General features: G+C 42.6%; 1 protein-coding gene across 7 annotated transcripts in view; it reads right to left on the reverse strand.

Moving 5' to 3' along the window:
- The window catches only part of TRIO (trio Rho guanine nucleotide exchange factor), a 374,188-nt gene that overhangs the window by 155,852 nt on the left and 202,871 nt on the right, over positions 1–15,465 (reverse strand). For all 7 annotated transcript variants that reach the window (XM_036896706.2, XM_057496255.1, XM_036896708.2 and 4 more), the window contains exon 10: positions 7,686–7,808. In XM_036896706.2, coding sequence (XP_036752601.2) covers positions 7,686–7,808 — 123 coding nt within the window. The remainder of the gene's footprint in view (positions 1–7,685; positions 7,809–15,465) is intronic.

A 15,465-nucleotide genomic window follows, 5' to 3' on the forward strand; every position in this document is an offset into this window, starting at 1 on the left:
ATCATGCTTTCTGCTGACAACACACACTTTTTAAGATCTGAGTCCCATTTTCTTGTCACGACAGCTGTGAAGCCGCTTACCTCTCATGTTTGATAAGGGATCTTCAGGTGACAGTGCCTTTCAAGAGCTAAACATGTTTCTGAAAGCTTTGTCATCTCTTTGCCAGCAGGGAAGAATATTTACAACAATAAACGTCCCAAAGGAACAAGCGCATTTTCTAATTATCTGGGCACTAAAGAGTATTTGGCCCTGCTGAGTCTGTCCTTGGAGCAAAGGGGCCAGCACACAGGCGTCTGTGGCTTTCCTGGGCACAGCACAGGGGCTGGTGCCGCTGGTCCACACACGGTGTCTCCGGAACCCACGGTCTTCCCGTGAACAGAACCCGCCCGGGATCCTCCTACCACGAAGAGTAAAAGAGACCCTCATATGTCAGTAAACACACTGGTCAGACGCTCTCTCTGCAGCATTACTCTGCTGCCTACAGCCCTGTGATGTGCACAGTGCGAGGACACCAAGGCCCAGGGAGGCGAGGTACAAAAACCTGCCCAAGTCAGGCGGTAGAGCTAGGATTTTTAAACAAATGCCTAGGCCAGGCCCCTCTTACCAGGGAAAATCTAATCACTTCAATTTACACCTGGGGAATGGAGGTGAGGTAGGAGACGCTCTTCTAGAGTCTGCAGAGACTGGATTCTCTCTGGTGCCTACCATCCTGTCCCAGGGGCAGCACTCTCTCTGGGCCCAGTCCCTGTCTGCAGGATGTGGGGACAATCCCTGCCATGAGGGTTACATATGATGCAAGGGCCAGGTCAGGGTGGGAGCTGAACAGTTTCCTCTTTTTCTTGAGAAGTTAATTCAAGTTGCCTAATTGCTAGGACCCAGGAAACACCAGAGGCACAGCAGGGTGAAGGCCCATCAGCCCTTGCTCTCCCTATATCCCTTTGTTAGCACAAGGGTCCTACTGAGGATGGACAGATGCTGTATTTAGAACCCAGAGAACAAGATGGGTTTCCTTGACCTCAGATAAGCTAGGAAAGGAGGAAAACTGAATACTGCTATTCCAATGTTTTGTTTAAAAAACAACAGGCTGAAGTCTATATATAACACATCCAAAGTATTTTAATGCTATAGAAATTTAACAAAAGACAATGATGGGCCAGCATCACATTCACAGTGCCTGGTAAACAGCCCAGGCTCAGGATTCATGTAAAAGGCACACAAATTCTCAGGGATCATCTTTTCATTCAGGAAGGAAAAACAGGGCTTCCGGCTCTCCCACCCCGGCACAGTCCGGCGAGGCAGAGGTGTGCATGAGGTGCAGCCAGCTGCCGCACACATCACAGCACAACCGAAAAGGCTTGCGGGGCAGAGATGTAGGCACAGCAAAATACCAACTACTGCCTACCGTGTATGCCTGTCAGCATTTCACCACAAAAACAATGGGGGAGGCACAGCTTCTAGGCAAGGAATTGGCCCTGGGGGCACCTGCTGAGGGGCAGGCATTTTGCTTAAGTATTCTCATCACAGCTCCTGGCAAAGGTAGGTATTAGGATTTCACTTTACACTGAAGCAGTTGAAGCTCAGAGAGATACAGTAACTTGCTCATGGCCATAAAAGCAGTGGACACATATTAGCAAATTTAAGACTAATAAGGGGGAAAAAAGCAGGTGACAAGATTTGATATTTTGTAAAACACATGTCAACCTAAGGAAATCCTTGGTGGTAAATATTTGTTCTCAATTCTCCAATATTAATTTATTTAAAAGATTTTTTAAAAACCCACACCTTATATTAAGAAATGAATTTACTACAAAATGGCAGCCTACTGTATATAAGCAAGGCTCTGTTAACTGCAGCGTATCAGCAATCTAGGGCTGGCTAAAAAGAGGAAAGCATTCTGTATGTCCACAAGCTGTGGACAAAGAATCCATAAAAAATGCAAATGAGCTCAGGAGCAACCTGGGAGTTACAGAATTGGCCTGCTTATCTTCTGAAAACCTGGAATGAACGTAAGGTCTCCTGCTTTCCTAAATGCCACACTCCTTTATCCTGGAAGACAAGATAATTGTATGGCAAATGTAAAAAGTTGTTGACAAAAATGGCTTCGTGGAGAACAAATTCATGATGGGTTACATCACTGGAAGGTAATTTGAATCCCAGGGTATAAACAAACAGGACAGAAGGCAGCATAAGCATCTGCAGAGCAGGTACTAGGGGAAGATGCTATGCTAGAGATTTCTCAGTCATATTAAAGAAAGCTTCTGTGCTCCTGAAATCAGCTTCTTCCTTGAACTAGAGTTTTTGGGACTTTACTGGCTGTTGTAATCACAGGTTCTTAAATCTAAAAAGGAACATTAACTCAGAGGACTAATTAGAAGGTAAAAGGGAAGATGACTGTCAAAGAGCATCTTCCTTTCCAAGTCATCTGCAAAAAGCTTCATGTGGAAAGCATTTTAAATTTCTTTCTTAAAACTCCTGCATGAAAATGCAACAGGCACTCTCTAAACTCATTAGCATTCATTCATTTAGTAGGAAATACCTACTCATACCCACTGTACAAAATAAAAAGGAATGGATCTTCAGATTAGTCAAGAGGAGGTTCTTGGCTCCACAAAACTGCAGCAAAAATGATCCAAGTGCTTCCTGATGTGGCAACAGCAGCTTTTGAGGCAAAGCCTGAAACCAGGGTCTTCCTGCTGCGAAGTGCAGGCCTGCAGAAGTGATGGCAGGCTGGGCAACTCACTTCCAGCAAGTAAACATGAGGTTCTTTTCGGGTTCCTCCTTCCCAGAACACTAGGATTATTCTACTTAATAAATCTATATTTAGTATATTTTAAGTGAATTCAACCATAAGGCTTTCACCACTTCCCTTTTGAATCTCTGTCATGCTACTTCATCATGCCACAACTATTTTTAAGAAGTTGATGATAAGGAAAATGTACTCAATAAATTGCTAATGCAAGATCTCTCTAAACACAGCTCAGAATTTATTTTACAAAAGATCCTTCAAAACACAACCCCAAGGAACAAACTAACCAACCTTAAACCTAACTGTGAACAGGAAATTTCTTCTCCCTAAACCCCCAAATTGGTTTTACCTTTGTCAATACATTTCAGAAAGTAAAAGGAGGCTCCTTATTAAACACTAAAAATGCTTCTGATCCCATTTTTAAGGTGCCTCGGAAGGCCATTCTGTAAAAAAAAAAAAACATAAATCTAAAATATTCTCTCGTATCTCTGCCACAGCACTTCTATTATAATCTGTTTTGAGAGAAAACAGTCAAAAGACAAGGAGAGCGGAGAAGGACAGTTGGTGAGGGTAATGCCCTTCTGTAGGCCTCATTCCACCCCCCGCACCCCGATCCCTCATCCCCGAGAGCAGGACAGATGTCAGGGTGTCAGGAGCTAGAGTGCTGCAACTGAATGAAGCTATGAACATGAAGTGTAATTTTATCTCGATATCCAGGCCACTGTTTGTCTAGACCAAATCCACTATATGTGGTCTTAATAAAGCCATCTCACAGCCAAGATCTCTTCTGGTTTAAAGGATTATTTTTTTTAAAAAATCTTTATTAAATAAACAAGGTGGAGTAGTTGGAGAGAGAAGGGCAGCCTATTTCTTCAGGCCATCCAGCTTCACTTCCACTTCCAATTAATCTGTGGCTGGTCTGACTCAGGGCAGTCCCTCCACCTACCTGCCTGATGGTACACTCTGAGGCAGAGCAAACTCCCTTGAAAACTAGCCTGGGACAGCCAGGGGGATGTTCTCTGTGACTTCAAATGTCCACATGCACACGGGGTACCCAGCTGCCATGAACTAGATTCCAGAGCTCCCTTACCAACCACTTGGGGCCTACCACACAACAGAAGGTCGCCACATGTTTGTGGACAGAAAGGATCAAAGCTGTTCACTCCACAGCAAGTGGAGGCTAACTGAATGGTGGGGTCCCAGTTCATGGTCAACTATGACAGACTGCTGTGTGCCTACTCTGAGCAGTGCATGCCACTGAGCACGTGCTGCCTGCAATTTCACCAGCAGATGCCTAAGGCCAGTGACAGTGGGTGATAAGAAGGGACAGTAAATGGTAGGTACTCTCTCAAGACCAACTGGTATCTAAAAAATGGACCAGAATACGTTCTTCAAGACAGTGGAGGCGCTATAAATATCTTCTGCCAGAAAGAGGGGAGAAGTGGGAGATGCGTGGCAAAGAGGCCACAGAGGAAGGGCCCAGGTCCTGGTAGTAGGCTGGGGAGAGCTCATGTAGAGAGGCCGAGATGTGCGGGCACAGCCAGGTCGCGGGTGGAGAGCTCAGAACTCACCTGGTGCTGGTATGCAGAAGAGAGAAGCCTGCAAAGATGAGAGGCTGACAGTTTGTACACAGCTCCCCAGGCCCTTGGGAGGCCCAGTTGGTCCACACTCCAGCCTTGCAGGCATGCTACCAAACAGTCCCACCTGTTGTCCACCAAGTCCGCCTCTAAAATCCTCTTCTTTGTCCCCATACTAGTTTGCAGGCCTTAGTGAAAAGCCCTCTGACAAGTGGCCGTGCCTCTTCAGGAGGTCTTGGTCTGGCCTGCTGCCTATCCATGCCCCCGTCTCCCATGCCTGGCAGAATGCCTGACACACAGCAGGTGGTTATTTAAAAACCAAAAGGACAGAAAGTGGGTACAGATGTTGGCAAAGTTAAGCAAAAGGTATCTACATTTACATTTAAGGTTTCTTTTCACACACCATCCAAATTTGGGCCTCAGTACTTTCAGATTGAGGGAAAGAAGATGAGGCACCCCTGCGAGTCTGAGGGACAATAAGCAGAGATAAGCAAGGGCTGAAAATCAGCCGGGTGGAACCAGGAGTAGCCCAGATCCGCTTTTCTCTGAACCAGGGATAAAAAGCAGACCACAGCTCAGCCACCACGCCAGCCCTTGGCTTGTTCTAGAAACCTTAAGGCAGGAAGGTCTACAGAAGGTGTTCTCACTCCTGCTGTCCTCTGAGAACCTGTGATGACAGCTCTCATGGTCGCCTTAGACCTCAGGAAACATGTTTACCAGGAAAAGGTAGGGCACAGTTAGCCACAGAAGGTACTTCCTTGATATAGAATGAACGGCCCAGAGGAACTGGAGGGAGAGGGGTCAGTGGGGCCGTCCGCATGGGAAGCCATTCAGCAGACCATCATCCTTCACACAGAAAAAGCTCGGGAAGGTTGCTGAGGACAAGGAGAGGCAGCCCAGGCCACGGCCACGGGTGAGGCCAGAGCCTCCGTCCTGAGAGCTGGCTTGTTTGCTGTTCTGCCTTGTAGATCCTTTGGTGCCTGAAGTCTCGGCTCATATAACCAAATTTCATATCCATCCCCAAGCCACCTTGGCTACAGCAATAACTTATCTTATGGAAAAAATTAAGGGGAGATAACACATTTTCCACATTTCTTCGGCTACAGGAGGAAGGCAAAATATTTTCCAACAAGCGTAAGTAGGGAAACCACACATGATATAGACAGAAAAATACTCCAAAGACCACCCACCGGCAGAGCCACTGGATGTACAAGGGCTTTTCCTTGTTTCCTAGATCAAAAAAGTGGAAAAGTTGGGACTGGCATTTTTACTTTACATAGGAAGACCTGTAAGGAAGGTAACTTTCTAAAGTCATGTTCACTGAACAGGACCTAACAGCAGATTCTTTTGCTATCCCATAATTCTACTCCGTATTTAGTTCCCCAACTAAACTAGCGTATAACTGAAACCTATGGATACACACGGCCATGGTGCTCCTGTTTATTTTTATAGATTTTGAGGCTACATTGTTAGATGATTAGTCACCCTCTTCCTTTTATAACTGAAGAACCCCTTTTAATCAATAATGTTTTTATGCTTTCTAGTTTACTTAATAGTCCTACACCAGTTTTCTGTTACTATGTTATATTAACTAAAATAAATTTGGTTAATATTTGCCTGGCAGATCTTTCTCTAATATTTCATATACTTTCAAACTTCCTGGGTCTTTATGTTTTAGGGGTCCCCTTAAAAAACAATATATAGCACGATTTTTAAAAGATACTCAGAGAATTTCATCCCAACAATTGTAATCTATTTTGCATTTACTATAATTACTGATATTTATGAATAAATTACTAAATCTATCTTATTTTGTGGTTATTCTCATGATTTTTTCTCATTTCTTTTCCTTTTTCCAGCTCTATTTCCACGAGTTCTTATTTATCCAGTTTTCTGTGTATCTTTTCCCTTCACACTTATTTGGAAGTGATGCTCTGTCCCTATACTTTCAGTGGTCACTCAGACACGCCAACACGCACAGTTGAACCTGCCGATCTAAGGCCAACAGTACCTCCACCTCCTGCCATCCTCATGATCTCCATCCTCCACACTAATGTGGTCTCCTACTTTAGTTCTGTCATGTGTTTAAATACCCCCAAATTCACTGTCTGTTGCAAATGGTCAGTTCTTTCATTTATAAACCTATTTACCAATTTCTGTGCTCATCATTGCTCCCAGTCCTTTCTTCTCATCCTTCTTATTCATTTAATTAATTCATTCAACAAATACTTAATATGCTTAAATATTTGCTGAATAAATATGCCAGGCACTGTTCTAGGTGGTAGTGATAGAGAAGTGAACAAAACAAAGTCCCTCTTCTCAAGCAGTTTATAGTTATTTATATATATCCATTATTCTTACTAAACGATATGCTTTCACTCTTCTGGTAAATACTTGAGAAGAAGCTCTCTCAGTCTTGGCCTATGTTTTGTCTTCCCTGATGAATGATGGCTCAGCTGGGGACAGAATTGCAGGTGCAGGGTTACTCCTCAGGACTGTTCCACACCTGCTGGAATCTGTGGTCCCTCATGAGAGGTCAGCTGTCTTTCTAATAGTCATTCCTGTAGTTTTCATTTTGTCATTGCTCTCTTTAAGACTTTGTCTTTGATGTTTCTCAGTTTTACTATAACATGTCTCAGCTTGGATTTGTCCTACTGGACCTTCTCTTGTGGCTTACACACACACACATGCCATGTTACTGTACTCTCTCTCCTTTACTCTTTCTTTCAAAACACAAAACAAGAAGCACATTAACTAAGCAACGAGTGTGGGAAGGACCCGGGCTGGATACTTTATCTCACACTACCACATATATCCTGAGTTCCCCCCTGGAAACCCTTACTGTGCCTATTTTTCAGGTAAGAAAGCTGACCTTAGAAACATTAAACTATTTCCAAAGTCACACAGCTAGTGATCATTATAGCCAATGCTTGAACTCCACAGATCCCATGCTCTGAATGCACTATTTCCACCTCCTGTTTCTAAGCACACACCTTTAAAAGAACTGGAAAATGGATAAGAAATACTGGCCCATCATTACAGAAGTGCAAGAAGGATTGTTATTCTCTGATTATAATTGAAATTTCACAACCTAGTCAACAGACATTGGTACAATATGGCAGAAACAACCAAGAGACCTTTCTGTTTCAAGAATATCACATTTCATGAAAGAGTCAAGTGGCTAAATCATCTTTCTGCCTTGGCAATGATACCTTCACTTTGGAACCTGGGGGTCATCTCTTCTGAATCACCTTCAAACACAGCCAACTAAGGTTAACTCATCTCAGATGTGGTTAAAACTCTAATTCAAAACAAACCACACAGGTATTTGGGTGAGAAAACAGTGAAAGCCATTGTTTTACCTGTGCTACTTCTTCAAAATCTTCATGACGTTTCTGCAAAGCTCTGGCTCGATGAAGAGATTTCCCCACACCCGTATGTTTGCTCAGAAATGCTTCTCCATGGTTCTCAATCCAGTCCAGCACCTACAAGGAAATATAGGTACATGTGCCATAAAAATGAGGTCCTGGCTTACTCACTACTCAGGACTATCCACTGAAGATACAATCTGCCGTCAACTCTATGAGAAAGAAGAAGTGAATGGAGAAAAAAATTGGAAGCAGTTGGATATTAATCTAACACACTTGAGAACTGCATCTTTGATCAGCTTTCCCACTACAATTTTAATCAGCTCTTACTTTAAGAGTCTTTATCTCTATAAATGTTATATGTGATAATGATTAAATATCACCTCATGTTATGCAAGAGCAAACCTCTGAAACTGACCGGGTTTGTAGGAGATAGTGATTATCAAGCTCCAGACAACCAGTCTAACTTAACATTTTTATAAGGCTCAGAGCTTCACAACTCAGGCAGTTCAAGTTTAAGTACAGAATTAATGTTTTACTGTCTCTTCTTTAAAGACTCAAAACATGTAAGTGAAACCCAAGAAACAAAACACTTAAATGCCTCTGCCCTGGTCTTTGAGGATAATTTGTTCTATACACTACTAAGCTCTTATGAAAGCTAAACATGCCGTGAGTTAAATTTAAAGCTCTTGCTTGTTGAAACCCTCTAAAGAAAAGGAGTGAATGTAAAGCAATGCAACCAACAGTTTTTAAGTTCATAGCTGGGACTGAGTAGTCCATTGACTCATGTACTTGAGAAATGACAAAAACAGTATTTAACAAAATATTTACTTTACATAAACTGCACATTTTTTCTCTTTCTGATGGAGAGGATATGAGTGGCAAAAACTAAGTCAGTGATGTCTTTAGCTAGAAAGTAAAAACTTTAAATGAAGGCATTATTTAGAAACATTTGTTAATGTGCTGAAGCGCTGAAGGACGCCTCAAATCCTCTGCATTTATTAACTATGGTAACTAACCACATGGAGCAAAATGATCTGGGACTGAAGAACCAACTGGGGCACCCACAGTGGGGAGAGTGGTCTAGAGCACAATATAGAAGCAGACCAGTCATAGCACTCCACTAATAGCAAAATAAAAGGGCCTTAATGTGGGGTTCACTGCTACAAAAAGGATCTCTTGCCATCTGTTATCTGCACTTAGAGATCAGCTGTGCTCACAGAGATCCAGTAAGAGAGACAGCTAGTAAGGGCCAGAGTCTCCTATCCAGGGCCAATTGGACTTGTTCCCCATTGCTCTCAACCAGTGACCTTGAAGCCAAGGGTCTGACTGAGAGTCCGCTCTGCATGGGGTTTTGCAAAGGTAGTAATACATGTAATAAACGGCTTGAGAACCTGAGTGGATCTCTGGGGGTTCTCTGTAAAGACCCAAATGAATTAGGAAAACCTTGTGTGCATGTGTAGGAGGGTGGGTGGGACACGGAGGCCAAGCCTTGCAGGGGGTGCTCAGCTAAAGCTACACACTTACCTCATTACTACAGTTCATTTCCAAACCTCTTGTCAATACCACTGTTCCTCTCATCTCCTGAGGTCACACTATTAGAATAATTCCTACTGTATCTATTTATATTCTGTCAACTCTGTCTCTCAGTCCTCCTGAAGGTTCCCCCTTGTATACACAGGGTCTAGCTATGTGCTCCTGGGCCAGGTACTGATCCTTTCTGGGCTGCTGCTTCCTTATCTGCCCAGTGGTGATAATCACGGGGAGGTGTGAGTGTTCAGCGGGATCTGCGTCAAGCACCTGCTAGGAAAAGGTGACCCCACAGCACATGCACCACCCTGCCCATAACCCACCACCTACAGCAGGCTTCCACCCGGCGTTAGACTCTCTGGTGGCCAGGCTACATATATTCCATTACTTTTTAACTAGTGCATTTAGTGAGCTAATTTTTCTTTCCTGAGATTAAAAAGAGAGAGTGAGCTTCAGCCCTGCCATTAGTAAGGAGTGCTACATTTGCAGCCTGACTTCAAAAAGCAGGCATAAAACTTCTGGGCTGTTCTGACAGTCTCTTAGTACACAAAAAACACAGGTCCACTTCCACTCCTAAAGAAATGTCTGGTGAAAACTTCAAGATGCCTTAACTTCAAAGAATGAATACAGTTAATGGAATATGCTTCAACGCACAAAATCAATACCATGCAGAAGACAAGGATCAAATATTTCAAGCTTGAACAAAGAATTTAGAGATACATAAGTAATACCAATGCTACACTCCACCTCCCTATCAGATCTGAATAAAGGACTGGGAGGCTTTTTTTTTTTTTTTTGGTAACTACAACTACAGTATATTTTGCATATGCCTCAACTTTACTGCAAAAAGAAAATTAAGCCACTGGTAAGCAGCAAGCCTGATGATCACTGAAACTTAGTACAGACTTGAAATAAAGGCACGATTTCAAAAAGTAAAAGATAAACTTTACTTGGCAGGAAGGGGTGGAGGAAGCAAAATACAGTATTCTAACAATAATAAAGATTTGTTTTTTAAGCCTAAGAAAAGTATTTCAGGAAGCTTATTTCTGTAAGTTGGAATTAAAAGTTATTATGAACAACCACTCAGGGTTATAAATGGGTTAAAATTTTTCTTTTATTAGTGGTTCCCTTAGACAGAATTGTAAACACCAGATGAACTTATTTTTCCAATAAACATGAAAGAATTCAGAGTGTACAAATTCCAAGCCCTTTTTAGAAACAGAAGCAATTATGAAATCTACCTCATATTCAAAACAAAACTCCTTCATGAAGCTTTTGATTCTTTTATACATCTGAGAACATTTTCTCAAGAGTGCAAGGAATCCTGAATCAACATAGAGTGCCGAGGAAGCCTTTGTCCAAGGAGCATTTTAAAGATATGCTGATGGAATCTTCCAATTTAAAACTTAAAAACATGGGCAAATCAGAGGCTTTATCAACCTAGTCTGCCAGCTGCCTCCCTGACCTCAGCCATGGCCGGCAGGTGCCACCTCTCTGTCTGTGGCTGCAACCCCATGAACAGGGTGGCCAGCTGGGATTGCTGCTCTGCCATCAGAAGCGAGGAAAGGGGTAAAAGCCAGTCCCTCCTGAGGGCTACCTGGTGCACAGGCAGAAGAGCAAAGCTGGAGGCCAATGTCACCCCCGTCTCCGATCAGAGTGTGCTGAGAGCTCATTCCTCTGTACATCAGTGCCCTCTAAGGGACTCAGTGACAGCTCCAAGGCCAAGGTCACTCCACAGTGAGCAACGGACACTTAAAACATGTCACCAAAAATCTCTTAGACATAAACATGAGTGATATCTTCTTGAACATATCTTCCCGGGCAAGGGAAACAAAAGCAAAAATGAACAAGTGGGACTATATCAAGCTGAAAAGATTCTGTACAGCAAAGGACACGATCAATAGAACAAAAAGGTATCCTACAGTATGGGAGAGTGTATTCATAAATGACAGATCCAATAAAGGGTTGACATCCAAAATATATAAAGAGCTCACACACCTCAACAAACAAAAAGCAAATAATCCAATTAAAAAATGGGCAGAGAAGTGGAATAGACAGTTCTCTAAAGAAGAAATTCAGATGGTCAACAGACACATGAAAAGATGCTCCACATCGCTTGTCATCAGAGAAATGCAAATTAAAACCACAATGAGATATCACCTCACACCAGTAGGGGCAGTGACTCCCATTTCACAAAGACACAGGACCAAGGACATTTGACTACCAAGCAGAAGAGCCAGTCTGTGGACTTGGACCCAGAAGTCTGGAGGCAACGTCCATTCTCCTGACCTCCAGGCTATGCTGCCTGTTCTCTGAGTTGGCAGAGGCAGCATACAGGTGCCACCACTGGGATTGGAAGCAAAGAGCTGTTTTCATTTCAGAACAGTTTAGGCCATTGGGACTGTTCTCTCTGATGAAGTGACACTGTTGCCATGGACAGCAAAGCTGAGGGAGGTTAGCCAGCGAGCACTTCGCACTAGCAACTATCGGTCACCTACCTGACAGACCAGCCACAGTGCCTTCTCCCCAGCTCACAGGGCAGAGTTCTGGCCATCTTGTAAACCATCTGTAATTTCTGTAATAAGCCTCCACTACCTAATATTACCTGCTTTGTGAGTTAATATTTCTAAGTAACTCCTATTTAAGATTTGTGAGTAAATACTAAACACTCACCAAAGAGGAGGATAATTCTCATGTGCCTCCATCTAACAACGTGCAATATGAAGACCAATATAATGAGTTTTCCTTTAAAATGCAAAGGTGTTCACTTCAAATACCAACCCACAGAGGCCTTCCACCATCACCATGCAACACATCAATACTGCCAGCATCAGTTATTATGGGATTATTCTGGGCTGCTTGGGAGGGCCACACAGGTCCATAATCCCTTATCCACAAACAGCTAAAACAGCTCTGAAATTCCAAATATTTTTTCAAAACTTGGTCCCAAATTTCTTTTGGCAATAAGGCCAGACCTAAGGCTATTAACCATCTTCATTGATTCCTTTGGTACATCTGGCTACAGAAATCTCCGTGAGTTAGATTACAGGCTGCCCAGAACACACTAGAGTGTCACATATCACACAGTGTATGCACTCTGTTATCTTTCTAAACTTTCTAAATTTCTGAAAAATTCTTAATTCCAAAACACATCTATCCCCAAAGGCCATAAATAAGAAGGTGGACTTTTATTATCTGCCCTACTAGGCAAGAAATGAAGGCTCAGAAAAGTTATGTGACTTGCCCAAGAAAAAATTACCTGGAAAAGATATTCAAACATAGGCCTTCTCAGCACTAAACTTAAGCTCTTTCCTATCATTATATTATGTTCCACTATGGTTTGTAAATACTACATAAAAACTTTAAAAATATTTCTAAAATTAGAGTTCCAGCTCTAGGATTGCTGTTTGTAAAAACTAGATACACTTCTGAAATAAAACAACCCAAAACATAGTAAGCCAGTCTATTTTTACTGGTAATTCACTATTATCTGGTAATTCACTGGTAAATGTGTTTTCTGACACCATGAGAGCCCCTTCTAAGTGATAGTTTATTCACACAGAAATGAAAACAGTAAGTTTTCTGATTCTATATTGTTTAAAAAGATATAATTACATGAAACAAATGAAAAAACGAATTCTAAAATACTCACAATTTGTTTATGTAAAATCAGATCTTTTCCAGTTGCAAAATACGAATTTCCTCCCTGTCTACCCTACATTCCCTGTAAAACCAAATTAACCTAGGTTCATTTATTTTCATTACTTCCTTGCTCAACCATTGTGTTTATTTAAATTACTGGAGAGGCAAATGCAGAAATGGACATATTGTATCTCTAGTTGTACTTTAAAATACATGCCCCTGAAAGGATCATTCACATCAGAGCTTTCTTGGTGATCACATCAATGATCATCACAAAGGATGACTGATAGACTAAACAAAATCATTTCAAATTTCCTAAACATAAGAGGAGGCCTTCACCTAGATAATGTTCATTTTTATTAAAAGCTGGTGAGAATTTTAGCACTGCTGTGAGAATACCCAATATTATGTGATTGGTGAAATTTACCCACAAAGGTAAAACCACAAATGACGGAATACTGAGATTAAATTATGCGACTCCACAAACTCACCCTAAGTCTGCCTGGGGCTTCTTTTCCTAAAGTTCTGAGCATATTTCACTCCTGTAGCCAGGGCCTTAGTCATGTTCTTCCCTTTGCATCAGAGGCCAGGCTATCTAATCCCGGGCACAGGCCACGCAGGCCAGGAAGAGCAGGAGGTCAGTGTGCAGGTGTCTTTTCCCTTCGTTCTCCATCTATCCACTTGCAAGGTGACTGACCAGACTTAAAAATGCAAAAGTCTCCTGAAGTGGCCCTCTTCCTTCACTGTGGTGGGCAACGGCACCTTCTACAAAGCTCCGTCCTTGCCCCAGCCTGAAAAGCCTCACTTACAGAGTCCTTCTTAAGTAACATGTCCACTCAGTTTTACTCTCTGATTAGCTCAGAAATGAAGCATCCTTCTCAGGTCAAGAGCCATGAAGCTCTTACAAAACCACTTGGTTTCTTGGCAATATGGCTAAGTCACTTGATTTTTGTGTCTCGGTTTTATAACCTGGCAAATGAGGGTCTTGGCCTGACATGATAAGAAGGGCCCGGGTACTAAATCCTGCGGTGTGCATGGCACAACTTCTACAGTGAAATGAAACAGACACAAAACTGAACATACAACTGTGGGTTTGGAATGGAGGGAAGAAGGGGGGTCTCTTTAGGTACAGCATTTACAGCTGTGATAGTAATGATGGTGCCCCCATACATTTCTTTACTTCTATCCACTGGAGCCAAGAACTCTGTTTCTTCATTCGTTGTATTCAAAATTAGAATTAAGTTTGTTCTAAAAATACATATAATTATTCTACATATGGAAAGATCTTTTAAAAATTGGTTTCTAGAACACTCCAATGTATACCAAACCTAATACTTATTTGGAAAAAGAAACTATTAAAAAACAGTCAAGTTACACACAGCAAATGTACAATACAGAACCAAATGCCCTGTGTTGCATGAGCTACTTTTGCTTAACTAACACAGAGCCTCTCAAATGTCAGGAACATGTGCTCCATGAACACTTTATTGGCGGGGAGGGGGCATAGGTGCAATCAGTGAAGAAGGGCTCACAAAGAGGTTGGCGGGCTTTTAAACTTTCACATCATCCACCCATCTGTCTTTAAAAAAAATATTTCACCAGTTCTACTATTGCCCTAGTTTTAATTATGTAAGTGCATGAAATTTCTTAAAGAAAATAAAGAGGGAGGGAGGGAAGGAGGGAAGGAGGGAGGGAGGGAGGGAAGGAGGGAAGGAGGGAAGGAGGGAAGGAGGGAGGGAAGGAGGAAGGAAGGGAGGGAGGGAGGGAAGGAGGGAGGGAGGGAAGAGGTTGTAAGTTATTAACATAGTCTCAATATATAAGTATTCATAGAATTAGTCTTTATATTTATTCATTTAAAAGTCTCACCTTTGATATTCCCATTAAACTCCAACCAAACCATCATCTATCAACACTGGTTAATTCTTCCATTTTTCCCATTCTTCATTTGGAAATTAAGTAGTCCGAAGTTGTCCAAAAACTTTTCCTATGTCCAGATGTTACCCGGGAAAGTAAAGTTCTGTACAGCTTCAGCCTAGTTAAGTCATGTCTTCCCATCCAGCTAACCCCTTCCCCAAGGACCCCTGCAGTGTGGCTGGTGCTGTGTGAAGAGGGTGCCCCAAGTGGCCTGAGGTTTGTCCTTGGCTCTTCCTGCTCTGGCCATCCTGGCGTGGAGCACACGTGTCCTCAGAGGCCGCATGGCCTCTGCTCCTCGTCAGTGCTGATTTATCCCAGCCCCCTGGGCTACCGCTTCCTGACAGGTGGCTCACCCTACCCTGCCAGCCTGTGCACCCCACATTTTTGTATTGTATCTGCTCTCAGGGACAGATTCATCCATTTCTCACCTTCTTAACTCCCACTGTTGAACTTTCAACTCTTTCCGAGCTGTGGTTACTAAGATTATTCAGACAGTCAAGTCCCTTCTGTGTTCACTACAACACAAGGTAATGCAAGCTGCCTCTAAACCCGCGAGGAAGATCAGCAGTCAGCTTCTTTCAGCTCCCAGCAGGTTCCCACTCCCTAACCAAACACTTGCCCTCCAGTACTGCCTAACTGGACTTAAGGAACTCTCAGAAGATGGCAGTCCTCTAACCATTCTTATCAA

Source organism: Manis pentadactyla, chromosome 2 (genome assembly GCF_030020395.1).
Source record: "Manis pentadactyla isolate mManPen7 chromosome 2, mManPen7.hap1, whole genome shotgun sequence".
In the NCBI taxonomy this organism is placed as follows: Eukaryota; Metazoa; Chordata; class Mammalia; order Pholidota; family Manidae; genus Manis; species Manis pentadactyla.